Here is a 25,517-nt window from a genome sequence, read left to right on the forward strand (position 1 = left end):
TAATGTGTAAATAATTTGGCTTACTTGTGGAAGTGATGTATATCATTCATGGAACATTTTCCAAAATAGAGGCTGTGAAGTGAGGGGGGTAAAAATGTGTAGCAACAAATGGTTTGAAGGTTTTCAGAAATGTATTTCTACAAGTGGGACCAGATAGAGAAAAATTCTGCTCTCAAACACTAGGGGCAAAGTAAACTGCTATTCATGATTTATGCACTTGGCCAATGTAACCAATAAAGCCAGCAGGATCACATGCATAGGGACAGTTATGGCACTGCTCAGGTGGCTGACCAAAATAGTTCACAATTCAACTCTTGATATCATACAGAGGTATTGTATTGTTATCATAATGCATTATTTAGGTGTTCCCTTTTTCACTATAGTAGAGAGTCAATTCCAAAAATGCACCAACATTATTAACCTGGCAATTAATACATTGTGCATTATAATAAATATTATTATTATTATTATTATTATTATATTAATAAATTCGTTGTAAGACTAATTTTGGTGCAGTCCAGTCTAAATGTTTTGTAGGGCTATTTAGTCAAATGTTTAATGCTGAGTGGGATATTTGTTTGTATGTTTTTACCACACAGGTTTAAATCTGAAAAGTGAAATATCCTGTTTGTCGCATCACGTCCCTCTCCGGACGAGTTTCCCCCCCATGGTTTCCCAGAGGTTGCTTAATCCTATATGTAAATTACAGCCAATAGATGCTGTTGTTGAGTTGGGCTGGGATTAGCGGAGGCGAATGACTTTCAATTTTACTGGATTACAGAACAAAGAAAGGGGAAAGGGGACATACTCCACTGTTAAAGAAAAGAAAAAGAAACGGGGAAAATGGACAAATAATCTCGGCAATAACGTTTTGCAAGCGATTTTGTGCAATAATGCTTCAGATCACAAGGTTTCGAAAACACGATAATGCTACATTTTAGATGGGAATTCTACAGTTGCGGTTGGATTAAACGGGGAATAACCCTATTACGGGATTGACATCATAACGACATTTAAACGTTGTTTTTGGTAAGGTATGCCTCATGATTTTGTAATATTTATGAACTTCGAACATAAAACCGTGTTTTTTGTGAGCACGTGACTTCATGACTGTACAAATTGTGAAATTACAGATTATAATTCTGGGGGAGGAGATGGGCCAGTTAGCTAACCCGTTATTGTGGCTAGCTAGCTAATTCGTCGATTGAATCATCTCGCGATTTCTTTAGCTATATATCTAGCTAGATGCAAACAAATGGTATGGGCTCATTTACATTTATGTAGTTAGCTAAAATGTGCACTTGATATGTGTAACGTTACAGCGTTATATTCACAGCGAGCCAACTGTGCAACTAAATTCTGCAGACTGATACGAGGAGTCTTGTTTTGGCTAAACGTAGCTAGCTTGATAGCTAACGTTAGCAAGAAAGAAAGCTACCTAGCTAATTTAGCTAGCAGCCCTCCGGTCATTTTTTTTGTTGCCTGCAGTTGGCATATTACAGTTTGTTGAGGATACATTAAGACCTTATTCAAGAGGATGCCAACCATTTTACTTTGGTGGAAGCTTGCTAGTTTAGCTAGCTACAGTAACTAGTTAATTAAATTAGACTCAGCAGCAAGCGTTTTGTTCAATCTTGTCAAAATGATCTAGTTAACTAACGGCAGTTAGCCAGACCACATTCATTGTTGGTTGAAAAACGCTTTCACAACTGTCATGCTCCGTTTTACCAAAGATATTGCTTTTATCAGTGGTTTGGTCTTTCCGATCTCATTTAGCTAGCTAACGTAACTCTTTTGCGTTCTACTTTTAGCTACACACAGTCAGGGTGCAAACCTCACCAATGAATGTAGCTAGCTAGCTAATCTGGAGTTGGGCGTGCAGCTAGTAGCGAACTACTTTAACTAGCTAACTTTCATGTCATGAACACATCACTGAAATTCATGTGAAACAAGCTTCACATGCTGTTTACCCAAGAGCCAAGCTTCAAATGCAGTTTACCTGCTAAATGACTAAACCTAAGAGCCACATCCCAGTGCATGCAAGGTCTTCTGACATTACCTGAGACGTATAGAAAGGCAGCTAGCGACAGTAGCCAATCCCCATGCTGTCTCAGTAAATGTTACAAGGGTAACTCCATATAGCCTACTAATTATCCAGTAGGTGATAGGAAGGTAGCTAGCTAGGAGCTTTATCAAATACAATTTAAATTGCACGCTAAAATAAAAACATTTTTGTGGATCTTGTCCACCAAGTTTTTCCCCCATGGGAGCTGACCACTGCCACTGATTTAAAAACGAGATACAAACTTCAACATTTGTAACACTTAGTAATTGTTTTATTTATTTGTATCACACACCTAGCCTATGCACGTGCACTAATGATTTTCACTATCCAAAACATTTACTAGAAAGTATGCTCTCCTAGTTAAAATAACCATAGTTAAAATAACCATATGCCAATATTTGCACCTCTGTGAACTTGAAGTGGAATGGTATGAACATTTACCTCAATCCAGGGATGGAAGGTGTTGCTGTACTCTTAATTATGCCACAACAATTTACAGCAAATGGAGAATATTGAAATACTGCAATTTATTTTTAAACTGCTTTTGTCGTCCTCATTCTAGGTAGCTAATGCAAATGCAGCCCATTTAATTCCACAACACTTCCGGCAGATACTCACCCCAACTATAGTGTCACATTTTACATTTACGTCATTTAGCAGACGCTCTTATCCAGAGCGACTTACAGTTAGTGAGTGCATACATTATTTATTTATATTTTTTCATACTGGCCCCCCGTGGGAATTGAACCCACAACCCTGGCGTTGCAAACGCCATGCTCTACCAACTGAGCTACATGCCGGCCATTCCCTCCCCTACCCTGGACGACGCTGGGCCAATTGTGCGTCGCCCCATGGGTCTCCCGGTCACGGCCGGCTACGACAGAGCCTGGATTTGAATCAGGATCTCTAGTGGCACAGCGATGCAGTGCCTTAGACCACTGCGCCACTTGGGAGGTAACTGCACCACTAATTAGCTAGGTAGCTTTCTTTCATGATTTTTCATGAAATCAAATGAGCTGCTTTAAAATTAGCTATAGCCTAGCATGCTGACGGAAAAGCAAGTTTATAAAAAACGAGCAGTATTTCAATCTTCTCGATTTGCCATAAATTGTTGTGGGATTATTAGGAGTACAGCGTCACCTCCTATCCCTGGATTGAGGTACGTTTTTAAACCATTTCAATTGAAGCTCACTGAGGTGCAATTGCATATATGGACATTTCAACTAGGAGAGCATACCTTCTGGACAAAATGTTTTGGCTAGATCTTCACCCCACTACAGGTTGTCACTTCAAATAATTAACCTAAAGTCTGCAACAAAGTAACTGATTTTAAATGTATTTTGTGAAAGCCACAGGTCCATTTCAATTATTAGGATTATTATTTTTCCTATTTTTGAATGATCCCAATATTTTATTTCACCTCATGTAGCCTAGCCCTAGCTAGTTGAATTGCAGGCATACTTACTGTCATTAATCTAGATTGACTAATAAAAAGCATGAGCTGGCACACACCCAGAGAAAATTATTTAGAGTAGAGGTGCTGGCTAACAGTGAATAAACTGTAAGCTATAAAAACAAAGAGAGTCGCACACTCCATATGTATAACCTCCCAGTAATTTATTGGGTAAAATTAATCTAGATTGACACGTGACATAGCTTAACTCATTCCATGGAGGGCCGAGTATCTGCAGGTTTTCACTCCACCCTTGTACTTGATTGATGAATTAAGGTCACTAATTAGGAAGGAACTCCCCTCACCTAGTTGTGTAGGTCTTAATTGAAAGGAAAAACCAAAAACCTGCAGACATTCAGTCCTCCTTGGAATGAGTTTGACACCCCTGGCTATGTCTAGGCCAGACTTTCTCAAACCTATCCTCGGGGACTGCGGGACGTTTCACAATTTTGTTGTAGCCCTGAACTAGCACACCTGATTGAAGTTAAGGGCTTGATGATTAGGCTAGTTGACGAATTGAGTCAGGTATGCTAGTTCTGGAATAGTTCAACAACATGGAATGGCTTCAAACATCTCCACGGGGACCCCAAGTCGTTCCATGTAGTTGTACTGTTCCAGAACTAGCTGGATTGCCCAACCAGAGGAGACGTTCTCATGGCTCGGCCTATCCCACAACGCCGGCATAATAGCCTAGCTGATGCATGTATACAGCTAAGTAGGCCTACAGCCTCTGGGATCATGCCTGGCATGCCCAGAGTTCAATGCAATTAAAAGTCAATGATCAGCACTGAGCCCAACGATTTAGATGCAGTTGTAGTCGTCAAAAGGTCTGTGACTGGAATGGCTTTTTAAGAGGTATTAGCAAAGTATCGTGTATCAATGGCAGCAAGCGCCACAAGCCTCTTAGTGCAAAATCAGCTCAGAAAACCACAATACCCCTTCTTCTGAGAACATTGTATCCTAATATCTCTAGCTAAATACCGCTTGGGCAATTATTCAACAACTAAAGGATAAGCTCTGTAGCCTGGAGAGGTTTGCTTGGCATGAAAAAAATAACAGTGCCGGCTTCCTCGGGGAGACTCAAGTATTTAAGGGCTTGATGATTAGGCTAGTTAATAAATTGAATCAGGTGTGCTAGTTCTGGAATAGTTCAACTACATGGAACAACTGGGGGTCCCCGAGGAGAGGTTTGAAGCCGTTCCATGTAGTTGAACTGTTCCAGAACTAGCTGGATCTCCCAACCAGAGGACATGTTCTCATGGCTCGGCCTATCCCACAACGCAGGCATAATAGCCTAGCTGATGCATGTATACAGTTTAGCAGGCATACAGCAGGGCTGCCCAACCCTCTTCCTGGAGATCTACCATCCTGTGGGTTTTCAGTCCAACCCTAATTTAACACACCTGATTCTACTTATTAGCTGTTCAACAAGAACTTAACTAGCTGAATCAGATACGCTAAATTAGGGTTGGACTGAAAACCTACAGGATAGTAGATCTCCAGGAAGAGGGTTGGGCAGCCCTGGCCTATAGCCTCTGGGATCATGCCTGGCATGCCCAGAGTTCAATGCAATTAAAAGTAAATGATCAGCACTGAGCCCAACGATTTAGATGCAGTTGTGGTCTTCAAAAGGTCTGTGACCAGAATGGCTTTTTAAGGGGTATTAGCAAAGTATTGTGTATCAATGGCAGTGAGCGCCACAAGCCTCTTAGTGCAAAATCAGCTCAGAAAACCACGATACCCCTTCTTCTGAGAACATTGTAGCCTAATATCTCTAGCTAAATACCGCTTGGGCAATTATTCAACAACTAAAGGATAAGCTCTGTCCCCTGTAGCCTGGAGAGGTTTGCTTGGCATGAAAAAAATAACAGTGCCGGCTTCCTCAGGGGAGACTCAAATGGGTTAGGACTTAGGATGTCATTAGCTGGAGCATTTAAGCATGGCAGCCAGAGCAGAGTTGTATCATTTTAAGATCAGGGTGTACTCACATACCACGGAAGTGTTCTGAAGTGTAGCCATACTGTTGTGGTTCCTTTTGTTTCTTAGGTCTAGGCTAATTCATCTTACAATCAAGGCACAGGCAACACATTTTAAGTACTGTAGCCTGTTGGTATCATTGCATTTTGGGCCTATGTTTAGCCTACAGTCTGAAATGACTGGCTGTAAGTAGAGATAAGCTACTATTGCAACCAGTTTCATTGTTTTTGTTTTAACCTTGCCAATGGTCAAAGTCTGCAAAGTTTTATTTAGAATAGCCTTTTTGTATTCCTATATATACATATTGTAAATGACCAAAGCAATAAACCTTAAGATCTTTCAGTCACATGCACTTACATAAATAGGTTATTTGTGTTGACTTCTAGTAGCTGAACTGGAACCATATTCGTTCATTTGCATTTTTCAATGTCAACATCAGTGGCTTTTGTCATTGTCTATGCTCTTTGTTTTGACGTTTGTGCTTGTGACATTGCATTTGAAGTAGCCAAACCACTGGCAGCCACAAATGTCATCCTTTGAGTTAACTGGTGGTGGCATTCTCTGGCTGCTAACAAAATGATGGTGCCCCCTTGTCTCATTTTTTGTTAGAGAGATAGGAGTGATAGAGGCCATCTATTTCAGTGGCGTAATCGTTTGAGGGGGCTGAGTCTCTCTCTCTCTCTCTGTGTTGAGTCTGTGGTTTGGGGCTGCCCGGAGGCTAGGATAATGCCTCCCAGTGTCTGAAGAGATTAAAGGCCAGAGCTGCATTGTTCAAATGCCTCAAGATTAGTTTCCAAGGAGACGGATTGCAGTTGCCATGAGAACGCAGGGTCTGGAATTAGGATTGCGATTTTATTATTTTTATGCCCCACTCTTTCCCGCCCTCTTTTATTTACCCTATCTTTCCTTGACTTTGTATTGACACGGAGTGTGTAGTGGCCAGCTGACATGTTTGTGATTAAAATGTTAGGTTATTCCCCTGCAAATAGGCTAATTACAAGTTCGCTCCTACACGGCCGTCCTTTTTCCAAATGACATTTAAATTAGGCCCAATGGGGGGGGCAAACAGAATTTATTTGCCATCTAAGGAGAGCAAGTTAAGGATGAAGGGATTAAAATAAATAATCTGAGCTAGCTTTAACTGGCTGACAAAGGCTTATCGTAATTAGGTACTTTCACGTCTGTGACAGATTTGGGCATTAGCATAACATGGAGGGTATTACCGGCACTTTTAAAGCCTCTTAATGTGAAGAAACCTCCCCCCTCCAACCCAATGACACCCCTTCCCCCCTCCAACCGCCATGTTTCATCACAATTCAAAATGCAGCCTAACCCTGTTGTCAGAATCACACAAAATGGGCTAGTTGTTGTTGTATTGAAGCAATGAATGGCAGAGTGACACCTTATTCCCTCCAGATCAATGTCATGTGCATTTGATTACTGCTCATTAATTTGTAGGCTTTAGCTATCTTAAATGGCAGGACATGCCATGTATACACATCCTCCTTTTCTGCAGACGGGGTTAAAACTTAATCATTCTTGTTCAGTGTCTTACTCAGACCGAGCTCCAGGGTGAAGTTTCCCCTGGGTACAGATCTAGGATCAGGTTCCCCTCCCCAATCCTAACCTTAACCATCAGTAGGGAAAATGCAAAACTGACCCAAGATCAATGTCATGGGCAACTTCACCCTGCTCCCATAAGCGACTGGTGGAATGCAGATGAGACGCCATACACATTTATTGAATATTACACAGACACACACAAATGACCGTTTCGGTTCATCTTCTTGATTACTCAACTTTGCTCTCTGTTTTGTGTCCCCTAAGTGGAGGAATGGCGCAGATGAGGAAGTCGGAATGTGACGGGATAAGAACAAACTCCCGGGCTGAGCTGCGGGTCCCACAGGTGTCAGCCAGACAGGAGATCCTCACCAGCCTAGTGTCTGCGCTGGACTCAGTGGTATGACAAATCACACACATTATTAATTTGGCCACGGAAAACCATATGAAAGATTGATTAGTAAGTCTTAGTACTCCTTACAAAAATCCTTACAAAAACAAATTGACCTTAGAAAACATTGTGAAGTGAACCACTGAGGAAGCCGGAAGAAGAGTAATTGAATAGCTGGGTTAGCTAAACAACGTCACGAAAACGATGTGCACGCTTCAATGGGGCAGAAGTCTGTGTTGTTGTGATTCTAGATGGCCAGATAGCTAGCAACAATGACAAGAAGCTGCCATGTGGGGAATCGTAGGTGGCTCGTTTCAGCTAGTTTTATCTTGTTCTTCAAAAACGCATATTTTGACCAATGGGTAAAATTATCTAATTGTGTAGATAATCCTCTAAGAAAACCAATGGTCCAAACCCCATGTCTCTATCACAATCCATTCAAAAGTTATTTGAGTTTTTACCATTGTAGGATGACCAGAATTAGGGTGACTTAAAGAATAGAGGCCAGTGAAAAAAAAGTGGTCTAAAATCAGGTATATTGCATTGCGTCAGCTAGGCTGGATTCGGTGCAAGAATTAATGCTACTGGCTACCTGACAGGCTGACTTTCCTGTTGAACTCGTCATCTTTCTTCTCGAATCCGCAGGACATAAAACAATATAGGTAAGATGGCTATCGATTGAGATATTTTAGCATACGCTTTTCGTATTCATTTTAAATTCCTGTTATTTTTCGAAGATATCTCACAAAAACAAGCGTATCTCTGTGCAATTTCAACGGAGCGCTGAGCGTATACCCAGCTTTTATTTTATTTTCAAAGCCTATTACATTTAATTCAGCTTGTATCATGCTAGCTTTTTGTGACCCGCGGAACTTTGAAGACGACCACAAAATGTAAAATCCTCAAACGTTGTTACGAGAAACATGCACCGCTGTGTCAAGAGTTCGGTGCTTATTATCGGATGTATTAGGTTACGAAATTCGACTTTTTGAATATAATATTAATGATATGTTAGAGAAAGACCCCACTGAATGATTCAGGACATGAATAATCATATTTCCCTTGGTTAAAATATATTTTATTACTACATATGGAAGTAAAATTTCAACACCAAAGTGCGTTTTCACGACACCCTATAATATGGCAAAAAAAATCGCTAGCTAACCAAAAACTGCAATTATGTATTTGAGAGACAACAAATGCTCACTGTGCACATTTATTTATGTTTTCAATAAACATTGGAGAAGAAATATAGTTTACATGTTGTCAACAATCTAAGCCAGACCCGTCTGTTTTGCCACATAGTTGCGCACGCAACGGTTTTGTTGCTAAACAACCAACCTGTGTATAGGATGATAGGCTAAATGTTGAATGAATAAGTGTACCCTGAGCTTCACAGTCGCAATAGCAAATCTTTGACTTTATTCACTGACCGTTAGGTGGATTACCTATGACCTTGTCTTTAACCTGTGTTCCAGTGCACAGCCATGTCAAAGCTCAACGCCGAGGTGGCTTGCGTCACCGTGCACGAGGACAGCGTGATCACCGTGGGAACAGAGAAGGGAAGAGTCTTCCTCAACTCACGGAGGGAAATACAAACAGACTTCCACAAGTTTTGCAGTGAGTGCTTCCTTGTGTACTGGGCAAAATAAATGAATCAGGTTAACGATTAGGCTAGATTTTTCACTTGGATCAAAAATGCAACTACATTTTGCTCACAGATCCTGCTGTTGTTTTGGAGCTGAACATAGTTTTTATCTGAGCCTATTAAGGTTTGGAATTAAATAAGACGATCTTTAGTTTTACATTTACATTTGAGTCATTTGGTAGATGCTCTTATCCAGAGTGTTACTTCTTCTAAAGCAAGTGAGAACCAGAATTTCCTTGAGTGAAACCTACAGGGTGAAAAGTAGAAATATATCCCAAAAGTTTCTCATGCTTGACTCTTTCAGAGATGCCCTGTCTACAAGGGCTGACCACAGTGAATGCCCATGTCAAAGTCCAGGAAAATGAATCAAGCAAGCATGGCAAAGAGGGCAGGCACGGCAAACAGAGGGCCTCAACAGACGCCCACTCTAACATCTTTGTCTTGAGGAAAATGGTGGAGGAAGTCTTCAGTGTGCTTTACAGTAAGGGCTTCAACATAACGCACCAAACAAATATATCATTTGTATAGGTCTGCGCCGTCTGAATTATTTATAATTTCTCATTTAAAGTTCTAATTTCAATCTTCTCATAACTGAAATCAAATTTCAGACGTGATTGAATGTTGATTTTTACAGTGTCTATGTGTCAATCATTTGACATGTCCTTTTCTCATTTCTACCTTCTCACAACTGAAAGCAAGTCATTAGTCATTTGATATGCTGTATGTATGTGATGATTTTCCAGGCGAGGCCGTTGGGAAGAGTAGCCTGGTCCCTGTGCCTTATGAGTGGATCCTGAAGGACCCCAGCTCTGTGGTGGCGCACGGCCTGCCTGAGGGGATCGCCCTGAGGAAACCTGCCGAGTATGACACCAAGACCTTGATGAAGATCCTTGAGCAGAGCAACCGCATCCACTTCACTGTCAAAAGGTGACCAGACTCCATACAGTACTCCATAACGTACATATAATCGCTTACGTGACTTGTTCCCATGCATAAATGGCAGAAGTGTGCAGCATAATTAGGATTGATACAGGGCAGGTCTTGTTGTTGACTTCATGGTTAGGCGATAGGAGGAGACCTGATTCTAGATTACTTTTGAACATAGCCAAGAATAAGGCACATTGTGACAAGTTGCTATTGGTGTGTCATAATTAGGTTTCACATGGACACACAGATTTATCTTCTCCTGTTACCTTCTTCATCTGTTTATAGAGCAACAGAGGAGCCCTCGCGCGAGGCTAAGTCAAGCGCCAGCAACCACAACTCCTCCTCGGGCGCCACCAAGAGCCTAGCCAACCACGGCCCGGCCTCCAAGCCTGCCGCCACAGCCCAGGAAATGTCCACTGCTTCAGTCTCAGCCAGCAACTCCATGCTCTCCAGCTTCCTGTACGGAATGCCCATGTCCTCCCAGCCACACCCCGACGGCAAGCTGGACCTCAAGCCCACGTCCCTCTTTAACCTGGGTAAAGACCGCCTGGGGGCCTGGGCGGCAGGGGCGGAGAAAGGGACGGCCGCCAAGGACAGTTCCGAAAATGGTAAGAGATATGTGACCCCACAGGAACAAGTTGTTGCTGAGGTAGCAGTTGATGGATATCCAGGTTACTTCTGACAAGCCCTTCACCATTTTGAGTCACTTTTTTACGCATTAATTATTGTCTGTGATTTCATTCATTTGGCAGGGGAGTGGTTACTATTCTCCCTGTCATTTTTGTAAGTGGTTGTACTACTGGCTGTCATTTCACATAACTTATTTGATAGAGAATCTCTTTCGATTATGGGATTTAGATTTTTCAAGATTTGCTCGACTGTGAAAGCGTGAGTATGATGTTTATCAATGTTTAATTTCTGACATTTTGTCTGTTCAGGTGAGTGGATAGGACTCCAAGGGGAGTTGGGCCAGAGCCCTCCCAGCATCCACGTCTCCAAGCGCCTCCTGTTTTCCATTGTACATGAGAAGTCAGGTAGGCTTGAACTGGGACTGGACACAGATAGACACACACCTGTAGGCCTATCGTTTTGACCCAAACCGTCTGTGCCGGCTCTGATATTTTACATTCACATTGTTCATGGTTCCAGCAACTATGGTGGTTGTGTAACCGGTACAGCTTGGCTTGGCTCAGTTTGGCTCAGCTCAATAGTGTGGAACAGGGTTCAGTCTTTAGGGAGTTCACCTCACCCCCCTGCCAGACAATGTATATTCTGTAGATCTGGGTACAGACTCAGTCTAAGAGAATGACTTGTCAGCTCACTTATCTGCTATTTTTTCCTCTGAATCCCACAATGCAGTTTATTAAAGGGGAGGGGTATGTCAACAATCATATCAATCAACCAATGGATTTTACCCCATGTTATAGACTCCTCTCCTTTGTAAGGCCCGAATTCAAATGCTGCATTCCCATATGCTTCAGAGCAGAGTAAATAATGCAATACTGTCATGTTGTATGACATGGTGGAGAAATGACTACTATTTCATTTTTTACTTTAACTTCATTATTTTTTACATTTGACATCATTTTTCTGATCTTACATAAATGAAACTATACTGAACAAAAATATAAATGCAACATGTAAAGTGAAATAAAAGATCCCAGAAATGTTCCATATGCACAAAAAGCTTATTTCTCTAAAATGTTGTGCACAAATGCTGAGGAGTATTTCTGTCTGTAATAAAGCCCTTTTCTGGGGGAAAACTCATTCTGATTGGCTCTCCAGTGGGTGGATCTGCCTCCCAAGTGGGAGGGCATATTCCCAGGCCCACCCATGGCTGCACTCCTGCCCAGTCATGTGAAATCCATAGATTAGGGCCTAATTTATTTATTTCAATTATTTCAATTGACTGATTTCCTTCTATGAACTGTAACTCAGTAAAATCTTTGAAATTGTTGCATGTTGCGTTTATATTTTTGTTCCATCATGAAATTCAAAAGGTGTAGCGTATTTGGTAATCAGGTATGTGTAGAGTGATATGCTTGTTCACTGGGGCAGATTGAGTCAGTCTGAGTGAGCAGGCCCAAGGCCAGGACACCTTTGCTCTCCACGTCTGGTGCCTGTGAAAAAACTCCATGAGATATTCAGTCACCGCAGAGAGTCAAGACCTTGGTTTAGCATCATAACCCCTTAGCCTGATTACCTGACTGCTTCTAATTAAAAAACACTATCATGTTGTTGTACTGTAATAAAAGGTTATTGTTTGATTTTGAAAGCACTTAACGTTTCTGCTGAAACTTTACATTTCTTTGGTCAAACTGAGACTCGGTGATATGACGTTGCCACGAGCAGCAAGATGAAACGCAGATATTGCAGATTAGAGTGATGCAAGACACTCACACAGAGTATCTGCAAATGTGTACGGGTGTGCTTCACGACCTCCTAATCTTAGTTGTTGTGGAAGTCGGCCCAACTCTACCTTTAAATCAGAAAGACTGGTACCCAAGAGTCAATACAGAATGTGCACAATATTCTTAATGCAGTTTCAATGTTTTCATACAACTTTGTCAGGGTTTTTTCTGCATAGTAAATTATTGGGGGGGCTGCCTAAGACTTAAAAAAAAAAGCCATACAGTGTAATAATGAACGCATTCAGTATTTAAACAACTAAAGCCAGGTAGAAAGTATATAGAAAAGATAATGGACCAATACATTTTAATATAATGTAGTCTTTGAGAACTAACAATCACCAAAATAAAAGCTATACAGTCGGGGAGAATTTGGCAGTGAGGCATTATAGAGCCTCACAGTGGAGGTGTCATAATACCTATAAAACCTAGCAGTCAACCAGGGAAATGGTTCCAATCGTTTTTCCACCATTCATTTTACCCATAGGGGATTTTAGAAACACTTACAATAAGGGCTGTGTTTCGTGTTGTCTTACCCTGCCTGGCGTGACGTTTTGATAACCATGTAAATCTCTCTCGGACAAGGTGACTTTTATCAATATATTTGACTCTATTTACTCTGATTCGACAATGCTAATTAGCGTCAAAGTAGACATCATGCAAAACTACAAATCCCTGCAAGCTCCTGCACGTCATCTCTAGCTGACACCTTTGCTAACAGGTATTGTGTCAATTTAAAACTTGCACAAGACAGTTCACAGAATTATCAATTTTAAAGAAATTTAGCCAATTTATTCATTACTACATTTAGCTAACAGATAGCTAATCCAGAGATTCTTACCTTTGCCTCTTCTGCAGTCTCGTCCAGATCATCATGGCATTTGTAGTTCTTTATGATAGCCACATTAGCAGCTAATTAGCTTTTCATTTTGGGGGGGGGGTAAATACAGGTGAATATATTGATAAAAGTCTGAGTGGCGCAGTGCTAACTGTGCCACTAGAGATCCTGGTTCGAATCCAGGCTCTGTCGCAGCCGGCCGCGACCGGGAGACTCATGGGCGGCGCACAATTGGCCCAGCGTCGTCCAGGGTAGGGGAGGGAATGGCCGGCAGGGATGTAGCTCAGTTGATGGCGTTTGCAACGGCAGGGTTGTGGGTTCGATTCCCACGGGGGGCCAGTATTAAAAAAATAAAATAATAATAATGTATTCACTAACTGTAAGTCGCTCTGGATAAGAGCGTCTGCTAAATGACTAAAATGTAAATGTAAAAGTCACCTTGTCCTAGAGAGATTTACATGGGTATCAAATCGTCACGCCAGTGTAAGCCTACACAAAACACAGCCCTTATTTTAAGTGTTTCTAAAATCCCCTGTGATAAAAATGAATGGTGGAAAAACGATTGGAACCATTTTCCTGTTTGACCGCTAGGTTTTATGGGTATTATGACTCTTACTGTGGTACTCTATACCCAATTTGGAGTAAGGCCCCTTGGACCTCAGTGAATACTGAATTCAGCCCGTGCCACGCTCACAGGCATATTGCACCCAGTGCCCTGCCCCCTGACATGGTTAATTCCACAAATGCAATTCTAATTCAATTCCCTTTACCTGTAAATTCCATTCCAATGTTAGGTAAATTCCAAAAATGTAATTCCCAATTCAATATTATCCCCAACAAATTCAAATACAATTTCCTTAGGCGGTCAGGCTGATCATGTCACTGTTCATACAGCCTAGCTATACTTGAAATATAGGAATACAAGTTGAAATTACCTAAAACAGATCATGCAGACAATTTGTGATACTAAGTGCATTCATTCCATTAACTGGGAAATGTACAAATATTCAATTCCAATTGAATTCCAAAGATTACATTTTTTACAATTCAATTGAATTCCAGTGCAAACAGTCTAATTCCAATTACATACCATAACTTGAAGATTGTTGAAATTCGAATGGAATTCAACATAAATCCTCCACTTCATGAGTGAATTAAATAATTTAATTGGAAATTCAGATTAAATAGGAATTGACCCCAACCCTGATGCCCACCACCTAAGCCCCCTTTAAAGCCAGAAAAAACCCTGTTAGTATACATGTGGAAAAACTTAGTTTATTTTTATTATCTGTTTTTTTACACACATTTGTATGTTTACGTTATTCTCTTTTGTGCTCAACAGAAAAATGGGACTTGTTCATTCGAGATACTGAGGACATTAACACACTGAGAGAATGTGTGCAGATCCTGTTCAACAGTCGCTATGGTGAGATGGTCAACCGCTCTTTCTCAGCATGGTTTCCTATTGTAGGGCATTAGCTGATAAAATCGTGTAGGGTTTTAAAACCTTTCCGTTTTCCCAGACCCATATTAAGGTTAGTCCTAGTCCAAAAAGCACGTCCAATGGAGATTCTCTGGGAAAATGTCCCTTATACAATTTGTCATTTTCTCAACACTTTTTTTCACAAGTCATTTCTTTACTATAGAATGATTGTGTTTAGTCTGTTTTCAGCTGTCATGACTGCTTATAAATCTATCCACACCCACCCACCCATCCATCCATTCAGTACATCCTTATTAAGACAGTATTGTAGGGTCACATGATTGAAGTCCATCAATGATTTCTAACAACCCCTGTATTTTCAGCGGAGGCCCTGGGCTTGGACCACATGGTTCCAGTGCCGTACCGGAAGATAGCCTGCGACCCAGAGGCCGTGGAAATCATCGGCATCCCAGACAACATCCCCTTCAAGAGGCCCTGCACCTACGGAGTGCCCAAACTCAAATGCATCCTGGAGGAGCGCCATGGGGTCCGCTTTGTAGTCAAAAGGTAAAGACGATCTGAGATCAGTCGGCGAAGTCTCTCATTCTTCCCTCCAGAAATAAGAGATTGCACTTTTGTGTATAGGGAACCCATATCAGGGCTGCATAACACATCATACCAGGGTTTCGTCATAAGGCACTAAATGAAAAAAACTGACTGAAACAGGGAAGAACTACTACTACTCCAGATGTCCAGTAAGAAACATGCCCTAATGAAAACGACCCTGTTTAAGGAGAATCACTGTTTGATGAGCTAACACAGCGTCTGTCATCTATCTATAATTTCCTATTTTGAAAACTGAATCAACGAAGGGAGAAGTGTCAACCCAGGCCATCTGTTGGTTAAATTCCCTGCCCTCCTCCAATAGACAATGCCCCGCTGACTGGTAACCACCGCCTGAACCACACGGTATGGTGCCCCCTGCTCTCTGGCATATTGAGCCAACATCTCGCTGTTGTTCAACCCGTGATGAAATACATTTAGATTGGGGCGACAGGCTTAGTTTGAGTCAACACCGCCATCAGCGCATAGCCCATGCATAATGCGACATGGGCATGTCATTAATGTTAATACAATTCGAGCAGATTGAAGATTAGATTTTTATCTAAGAGCCATACACTCCTGGTGTTGTTGTTGATATTTGTTGTTGTTATTGTTGTTTATTCAAGATGGCCCAGACATGAACCCTGCAGACCGTGCAGCGATGTCTGTTTGATCTCGTTCCCTTGTTGACGTGTGCACTGTTGTTCACCAACAGTTTACTACAGGGGCCCTTTCTACTTGACTGTGACCAATGTCAATAATCACATTGATTAACAATAACAACCCTCTCTGTTCTCATTCCAGAATGTTTGACGAAAGGATTTTCACAGGTAATACTTAGAGTACACTTAAGCAATACGGCACGAGGGGGTGTGGTATATGGCCAATATACCACGGCTAAGGACTGTTCTTATGCACGACGCAACGCGGAGTGCCTGGATACAGCCGTTAGCCGTGGTATATTGGCCATATACCACAAACCCCCAAGGTGCCTTATTGCTATTATAAACTGGTTACCAACGTAATTAGAACAGTAAAAAGTCATTTTTGGTCATACCTGTGGTATACGGTCTGATATACCACGGCTTTCAGCCAATCAGCATCCAGGGCTCGAACCACCCAGTTTATGAGTATTTTTTTCATCATGCATTGTTGATGTATATCCAAAGAAGCCCTTAGCATGCCATTTAGCAATGCCATGTCCTTGTTCTTTTGATATCATGTATGTTTAGCTGTAATAGCTTGCTGTACATCATGGGTAATCTGATCGATTGATTTGATTCTGTTACGTTGTTTCACAAAGCTGCTGGTAAGGTGGCCAAGGAAGAGGGCAAGCATGACATAGGCTCCACCTCCGAGGACGGTTTCCCTGACAATCTCCGGGTCCAATCAGCTGCACTGGAGCTGGTCACCAATCCTCACAGCAGCAGGTTTGTATGCAACACCTAGGCCTCAGTCAGTAATGTAGAGGGTGTAGTGACACAATATGTTATTTGAAATCTGTTCCTCACCTGTCTCACCCAATCTGCATCCAGAGATATAAAAGACAATTAGATCAGAAGACAATACAAACAACCCTTTCAACCCATTTTGATATATTGATAGATCCATTCAGTAAATGCTATGTGTCCAGCACTTGTAATGGAAGGCCATACCCTGACTTATCACAATAAGTCACACACACCACAATTTATCTATGCCAGTTAATTTTGATGTCATAATTCGAAGTTGTGCATTCAAAGGATTTGTTTTCCTTTTTAGATCCACAAGCTCTTGTGTGAGTCCATTGGCTGACTTCGGAACAGGTAAGCTACAAGGCAATGCTATGGCCTACTATAGTAATACTGTAATGCGAACCCAAGACATGAACACTGAAGTTGGCACTCCTTTCTACGGTAGTCTAACATCAATATCCACTCTTTAACCCCTTGGGAATCGCAAAGGAAAAACTTAAACCGTCTGAAAATGAACAGATCTTCCTCCCAGAATGTGTGACATTGGATTTTTATAGATGCATTTCAAATGTCACACTTTCTGTCAGGAAGATCTGGTTATGTCCCAAATGGCACCCTATTCCATATATAGTACACTACCTTTGACCAGAGCTCTATGGGCCCTGATCAAAAGTAATGCACTATATAGGGAATAGGGTTCCATTTGGGATCTTGCCATATTAACTGTTTTTACTCTTACCCCTTTAGGGCCTTCGGGAGATTGTATTCCCTTGAAAAAGATAAAAACGGAGCCCCCAGATGGGGAAATCATCCAGGTGACTGTACCAGGTAAGTGGTGCACCTTTGTCATTATATTACCTTTGAAATAGCTTTAGCTGTTAAACCAGATTAAATCTGGGGAGTTGCGAGTCGTGTTTTGAGAGGCAGTAGAGGCGGCGTGCTAGCAGGAATCCAATACCGCTGGATTTGACTGTGTGGGCTAGGACGTGTGTGTGTGTGTGTGCATGCATGCACCTGCTGTGATCCTGACGCATGTTATTTCCTCTTTACAATGACCTCTAATAGTTCCCCTTACCTGCTATGTCCCTAAGGTCCACTCTGTAGCCTGCCTGACCCTATACTCTCACCCCTCCCCGAATTTGTCTCTACAGTTGCTTTCTGTTAACCTGCCCCGGTGCCCAGTACTCTAGCTTTTTACCATAACCCAGTCTTACCCCGAGTGCCAGTCTGATTGTGCTGTCATGACAACTCCTTGTCGCTCACTGTCATGCCAAATATGTTTGGCATGACAATGACAGCAGTGGAGTTGGCAAGAGCACAAATAGATCTGGGACCAGGCTGGTACTGTCTGTCCTCCCTCAGGTGACTCTGTCTTGATACCTAGTAGCCTAACAATGTGCTGTCTGTCCCTAAGACACCCAGTACCCTAACAATGTGTTGTCTCTCCTCCCCCAGATGCCAGTGTTTCAGTGGAGGAGCCGAGTGAGCCTCATGCTGACCCGGCTGCAGCAGCAGCAGTGGTGGTGGCCACCCCGGCCCAGGCTGCTCCCCGCCGCCCCCTGGAGACCCACGCAGGTAACTGCAGCCTCGCCTTCCGTCCACGTCTCCTCCACCTCACGGCTGCATCAGGACAGCCCAGGCCCGGCGCCACCCTGGGTCCACCACTGCCAACAAGCTCTCTCCCTCTGTTAGGGAGCTAGTTTACCAGCACACGTATGAAACCACTTTTCACAGATACTCCCCTCTCCCTGCCTCTTTGCCCCCCTCTCACACTTCGTACTCCACCCCGAGTCACTAGTACCCAGTATCACCCCTTACGCCCCACCTCCCACCCACAGAGTCTCTGCCAAACCTGTAACACACTGTAAGTAAGTAATAGGCTCCCTGCTCTGGACACACTGTCCATCAGTTTGATTTATTCTTTTTTATCTTCTTTTTGATGGTATATTAATTTGGCTTTCATCATTGGATGTGTCATTTTGATTTTAGAATCTGATGGATGGTGGATATTTGAGCTGTTGTCCATAAGCAATACCTCGGATTAAACACAGTTTTCACAGTCAAGCCTGTTTTCCCACAAAACATGCTTAAAGAAAGATTGGTCACCATCAAATCTGTTTACTGGGATTGGAACATATGACACCATTTTGCAAAACATCCAGAGCAGTTTCAGTTTTCTAGTCTAAATGTTATTCGTAAGAACACTGCAATAGCAACCCTCAATGTATTAATTTATTTAATTGGAGCATTTACCAAAACTGGGTTTATTGTGTCCAGTTTGTGAGTTTCTCTAAAGCGATATGTTTTTCATCTGGACTCTGTCTCAGGTTTGGTTGTACAGTATATGCACCATACACACCTTCTCGTCTCAACCCCTTTCAGCCCAACCCTTTATAGAATTAGCCTGTTTCTTCTGCTCCCTGTCTCTACCAGTCCTGTGATTTGTCTAGAGTCCCCTTAAGACACCTAAACACCCAGCTTAGTAGACAGATAATTATGTCCCTTACCCTAGTCACCCACAGCCTAGACACCCTTCCCCAAGCCCTGATTGTAGTTTAGTAGCACGAGGTAACTTAGAACACTTGAGTACACTACATGCTATAATAATAATATATGCCTTTTATCCAAAGCGACTTAGTCATGCATGCATACATTTTACATATGGGTGGTCCTGGGAATCGAACCCACTACCCTGGCGTTACAAGCGCCATGCTCTACCACCAACTGAGCTACAAAGGACCACTCTCTTTCTTAACCTCAATTCTTAGTTGTGCTATAGTTGTAGAGATATACTAGCCTGAGTGCCAGTCTGTTTGTGCTATCACGTCAACTCCTTGTCACTCATTGTCAAAAACAAACAGATCTGGCACCAGGCTAGAGTTATAACCCAGTTATTCAATATTTGAAGATTCGTAGAGAAGATGAAAGAAAAGGAATGGTACTCAAGTGTCCACACTAACCTCTAGTCTAGATTGTTTTATTTGGTTGCTTTGATGTTATGTTAAAGTTTTCTTTTCCATCAATGATCATGAAGGAAGAAAACGCGGGTAAGTGCAGAAAATATACACTAGATTTCAGTGTTTATTTAAATATCATGCCATTTTTTCTACAGCATTTTACCAGATATGTAACAAACAAATTATGTATAAGATTATCTTTGAGTTATTATCAATGAATATGCACAATTGTCATGCTAGACAGATACAGATAACATCCTATCACCATGGCACATGTGAAGTCATACTTTGGAAGTTGGTAGTACTCTTTTTTTAAAAACTCAATCATAAAACAAGAATGAATGAGCTACCGTATGAACTCAGCGATACGAACAGCTTGGAAATAGTGGTCATTCTGAAAAACTGAAATGTTCGAAACTTAAAAATTCACTTAAAGCCCTTGAGAAAAAATTGATTGCGTATTTACATGTGTTTTCTAATATTTAACCAGATACTGTAGATGTGTTTTTAGCGCATAAGCAACATTTACGTTTGTCTGTAGCCTACAGAAGTGTGTTGTTTTTGCATTTAATACATGTCCTCCTGGTTTGATATTGCCGGTTTGGTTGATCGGTCAGTCTGTAATTCTGAGGTTTGTATCTTTGAGGTTCTACTGTAGTTTGGGCTTTGTCTCATTCAAAAACAGTCTATTTTGGCTCGACATACAGTAGCCTGAACTGAAAGTAGTTATGTGAAACCTTTGAAACTTGTCAACCCTACTCACCTCTTTGCCCTCTTCCTTTAAACTGAAGCACTGTCACCTAAACCAGCTTCCCAAGGCCTCCGAAGATCTTCTGAAGGTACAGTAGGATGGACAACCTCTCCCTAAGATCTATCAGTTGGATGCACTGTAGGCTTACAATAGACAAAGCCTAACATCCATTTCAAATGATTGATTTTTAAAAGGTGTTATCTGTGATGGTTACATAATTTATTTTCCACTTTCCAATTGATTCTGGATTAATGTAATTTATATACTGAACAAAAATATAAATGCAACAGTGTTGGTCCCATGTTTCATGAGCTGAAATAAAAGATCCCAGAAATGTTCCATACACAAAAAAAAACATTTCTCTAAAATGTTGTGCACAAATTTGTTTACGTCCCTGTTAGTGAGCATTTCTCATTTGCAAAGATAATTCATCCACCTGACAGGTGTGGCATTACAAGAAGCTGCTTAAACAGCATGACCATTACACAGGTGCACCTTGTGCTGGGGACAATAAAAGGCCACTCTAAAATGTGCAGTTTTGTCACACAACACAATGCCACAGATGTCTCAAGTTTTGAGGGAGTGCGCAATTGGCATGCTGACTGCAGGAATGTCCATCAGAGCTGTCGCCAGAGAATCGAATGTTCATTTTTCTACCATAAGCCGCTTCCAACGTCGTTTTAGAGAATTTGGCAGTACGTCAAACCGGCCTCACAACCGCAGACCACGTGTAAACACGCCAGCTCAGGACCTCCACATCTGGCTTCTTCACCTGCGGAATCGTCTGAGACCAGCCACCCGGACAGCTGATGAAACTGGGTTTGCAAAACCGAAGAATTTCTGCACAAACTGTCAGAAACCGTCTCAGGGAAGCACATCTGCATGCTTGTCGTACTCACTAGGGTCTTAACCAACATCAGTGGGCAAATGCTCACATTCGATGGCCACTGGCACGCTGGTAAAGTGTGCTCTTCACAATTAATCCTGGTTTCAACTATAGGGGGCAGATGGCAGACAGCGTGTATGGTGTCGTGTGGGCGAGTTGTTTGCTGATGTCAACGAGTGCCCCATGGTAGCGGTGGGGTTATGGTATGGGCAGGCATAAGCTACGGACAACAAACACAATTGCATTTTATCGATGGCAATTTGAATGGACATAGATACTGTGACGAGATCCTGAGGCCCATTGTCGTGCCATTCTTCCGCTGCCATCACCTCATGTTTCGGTATGATAATGCACGGCCCCATGTCGCACGGATCGGTACACAATTCCTGGAAGCTGAAAATGTCCCAGTTCTTCCATGGGCTGTATACTCACCAGACATGTCATCCATTGAGCATGTTTGGGATGCTCTGTATCGACGTGTACGACAGCGTGTTCCAGTTCCCGCCAATATCTAGCAACTTCGCACAGCCATTGAAGAGGAGTGGGACAACATTCCACAGGCCTCAATCAACAGCCTGATAAACTCTATGCGAAGGAGATGTCGCGCTGCATGATGCAAATGGTGGTCACACCAAATACTGACTGGTTTTCTGATCCACGCCCCTACCTTTAAAAAAAAAAGGTATCTGTGACCAACAGATGCATATCTGTATTCTCAGTTATGTGAAATCCATAAATGAAGGCCTAATAAATCTATTTCAATTGACTGATTTCCTTATATGAACTGTAGTAAATTTAAATTGTTGCGTTTATGTTTTTGTTCAGTGTAAATGCCTCATTAGCTTAGTTCAACTGTTTTAACCTTTCAGGCCCCATTGTTGATTCAGACTGCAGTTGGAATCTGTAACTTTTACACATTCACTAATCATGTTCTTTCCTTCAGCTCTGAATGAAACCCTCATAAACATTTCCCTTCATTTGCATTTTTCGTGACAGGAAATCTCGCTGAGGACATAGGTGAAATGATCCTCCAGCTTCGGAGGCAAGTGGAAAGCATATTCAGCACTAAGTACGGTAAGTTGCCCAATGCACTTACCTGCACGCTCAATGTTCAGACTCTGGCCAAGCAAGAGCAACTGACTCAAGCACTAAATCATAAATTACACAGACTTAATCAACCGTTTCTACACAGCCACGTCATTTTCTAGCCTTTTTAAGGTGTCACAGAGAAAGCAATGATTCTCCTAAAAATCAATTTGACTATCCTGGGAATAGTTAAGTACTAAACCGCAAAGTCTTTTGCATAAAATAATTCACCTGTATTCCTCTCTCCATTTTCCATCCCACCCTTTCTTTCTCTCCTTGTCTTTCTGTAGCCGAGGCCCTTGGACTACCTGAACCTGCAAAGGTGCCCTACTCCAAGTTTCAGATGTACCCAGAGGAGCTGTGTGTCACAGGGCTACCGGAGGGTGTGGCTTTCCGCAGGCCCAACTGTTTCGGAGCAGCCAAGCTGCGCAAGATCCTGGCCGTCGGCAGTCAGATTCAGTTTGTCATCAAAAGGTCAGAGATCATACATTGTCACATGGGGGGGAGAACCTCTGCAAGTCAATCAAGGGGTGCATCCCAATAATCTCTCCTTTCTCCGGAAGCTTGCACTTGTTCACGTCCCTTCATTGATTTGAAAGGTTATCCCACTGGCTATAAGGTGAATGCACCAATTTGTAAGTCGCTCTGGATAAGAGCGTCTGCTAAATGACGTAAATGAAAATGAAATGAAAGGAAGTGACTGGTATATGGGAACCCCCAAGCTAATGCCTACACCAATCCAATGCTTTTACATTTGTGGGGAGTAGTGAACGAGTGCACACATCAGGAGGAAGGAGGGATCATTGTGACGCACCCAAGGTCTTGGTCACGTTCCAGGCTGACTACATTGTTGACGTTGTTACAGGCTGACTACGTTCCAGGCTGACTACATTGTTGACGTTGTTACAGGCTGACTACGTTCCAGGCTGACTACATTGTTGACGTTGTTACAGGCTGACTACGTTCCAGACTGACTACATTGTTGACGTTGTTACAGGCTGACTACGGTCCAGGCTGACTACATTGTTGACGTTGTTACAGGCTGACTACGGTCCAGGCTGACTACATTGTTGACGTTGTTACAGGTTGACTACGTTCCAGGCTGACTACATTGTTGACGTTCCAGGCTGACTACATTGTTGACGTTGTTACAGGCTGACTACGTTCCAGGCTGACTACATTGCTGACGTTGTATTACATCAACCAACGGTTGCGTCATCGACTGTGCAGTCGGCATCAGACTGCTATATAATATGATGTGGTTAACTGATATGTTCAACACCTGTCCAGGCGTTGTGAGATATGGAAGGCATCTAAAATGTAGTCAGCCTGGAACATGGCCTTAGTCTGTGTATTATTGTTGTATGAAGAGGATATAGGTGAAACGTTGTATATGTTGGTGCAGGAATAAAGGACAACAGCAGCATATTGTGTACAGGTTTCTCTTTCTTTATGAAGTTCTAACCATGTGTTGTTGTGGTTTCCTATCCAGGCCAGAACTTTTAACGGATCAAGTGAAGCTAGAGCCGCCTCCTTTCCTGGCCTGTGATTCAGGTAAATACATCTTCATTCCATTTTGCCAGCTGATTTAATTATTATATCACAATTAGTAGAATGTTTTACCATTAAAAACAGTAAGTAAGTTTAGAAACAAAACTAGTTAAATGTCGGTTCATTCCTGAAGTGTAAATGAGCCCAGCCATTTTATTTTATAAGGATCTCTTTTAGTCCTCATTTGGACTAATCTTCCAAGAGTCCTTAAACATTAAAATACAATTCATAATACGATCACATTTTCACATATAACACACTGTTACAAACAGACATAATACACTGACATATTGACCAAATCAATTCTCTAACAATTGATTCCTTCATCTACCATAGTCCTGCACAACCTTCCAATTTGTTAGATTTAAATGGTTCTAAAGTATTGTTTGAATTTATATATTGAAAGGTTTCTGGTTTACTCAGATAAATTATTCAATTTCTTTATTGCTCTGAATCAAAATGTTATTTTGCCTATTTCTCTTTTCTGTCTGGATAACACATTCATTCTGTCTGGACAATCTATTCATAGTATTTACTGAATGTCTGTCTCTTACCAACTGAATACTGTTGTGAATGGAGTTTGGCCGTTTTAAATGGTGTACAATGTGAAATAAAATAAGCATGTTTTTTTTCCAATTATCTTGTTGATTGATGACCAACCAAGAGCATTGTGCATGACTACAACAGAAGAACCATATCTCCACCTTAAAACAATCCTTGCTGCTTTGTTCTGTGCACTCAGCAGCCTCCTAATTTCACTTGCTGATGCATTTCCCCAGACCACAGAACAGTAGTTCACCTGACTCCCAATTAATGCATGGGTTGTTTAAGAATCTTTCCCGGTAAATATTTAGCTATCCTTTTGATCATACATGCAGTTTTATTTATTTTTTACATATATTAGTTATTTGAGATGACCATGATAAGCAGTTGTCTAGCTGCACCCCTAGTAGTTTGGTTTCTGCCACTTCCTCAATTTATACTCCCCCAATACTTAATTGTATCCCATGCTGTTCTGGCCTTTTCCTGGTGGAACAGACCAACATAAGCTTGGTTTTCTTGGTGTTCAAAACAAGTTTGTTCTGGCAAACCCACTCCTTGATATTTCCCAGATCTACTTGTAGAGCTTGCTGTACCTGTTGAACCGATTGTCTTGCTGTATAAATTGTAGTATAATCTGCAAATATAGTAGCTTGAGTTTCAGATAAGGCATAAGGAAGGTTGTTGGTATATATTAAGTAAAGAAGTGGCCCAAGGCAGCTGCCCTGCGGTATTCCACAGTCTAAAGCATGAGGGGAAGAAAATGACCCATTGATATACAGTAGGTGGACTGTTTCCTGTCTGTTAGATATGACTGTACCTAATTCAATGCTGCCTCCTTAATCCCATAATGCAATTATTTTGTCAAAATAATTTAATGATCCACTAAATCAAATGCTGCACTAAAATCTAAAAATAGTAAACCCACAAACCTGCCATTATCCATAGCTCGTTTGTGAAAAGCAGTTATAGCCTTCAGTCCTAGTTTTTGATTCTCCT

General features: G+C 41.8%; 1 protein-coding gene across 4 annotated transcripts in view; it reads left to right on the forward strand.

Moving 5' to 3' along the window:
• Positions 1-727: 727 nt before the first annotated feature.
• Positions 728-25,517, forward strand: part of gtf2ird1 (GTF2I repeat domain containing 1) — a 39,343-nt gene continuing 14,553 nt past the window's right edge. For 3 of the 4 annotated variants that reach the window (XM_084178991.1, XM_084178993.1, XM_084178994.1), the window contains exons 1-18: positions 728-1,029; positions 7,323-7,455; positions 8,925-9,066; positions 9,399-9,575; positions 9,838-10,021; positions 10,307-10,629; positions 10,960-11,055; positions 14,610-14,693; positions 15,074-15,257; positions 16,098-16,123; positions 16,597-16,723; positions 17,055-17,098; positions 17,495-17,575; positions 18,203-18,322; positions 20,496-20,543; positions 22,338-22,415; positions 22,718-22,901; positions 23,920-23,981. In XM_084178991.1, the coding sequence (XP_084035117.1) occupies positions 7,330-7,455; positions 8,925-9,066; positions 9,399-9,575; positions 9,838-10,021; positions 10,307-10,629; positions 10,960-11,055; positions 14,610-14,693; positions 15,074-15,257; positions 16,098-16,123; positions 16,597-16,723; positions 17,055-17,098; positions 17,495-17,575; positions 18,203-18,322; positions 20,496-20,543; positions 22,338-22,415; positions 22,718-22,901; positions 23,920-23,981 (2,086 nt within the window). In that variant the 5' untranslated portion in view covers positions 728-1,029; positions 7,323-7,329. Of the gene's footprint in view, positions 1,035-7,322; positions 7,456-8,924; positions 9,067-9,398; positions 9,576-9,837; positions 10,022-10,306; positions 10,630-10,959; positions 11,056-14,609; positions 14,694-15,073; positions 15,258-16,097; positions 16,124-16,596; positions 16,724-17,054; positions 17,099-17,494; positions 17,576-18,202; positions 18,323-20,495; positions 20,544-22,337; positions 22,416-22,717; positions 22,902-23,919; positions 23,982-25,517 lie in introns of all 4 variants that reach the window. The other variant, XM_084178992.1, reaches the window with a different exon arrangement.

This window comes from Coregonus lavaretus (assembly GCF_964263955.1).
Source record: "Coregonus lavaretus genome assembly, chromosome: 15".
In the NCBI taxonomy this organism is placed as follows: domain Eukaryota; kingdom Metazoa; phylum Chordata; class Actinopteri; order Salmoniformes; family Salmonidae; genus Coregonus; species Coregonus lavaretus.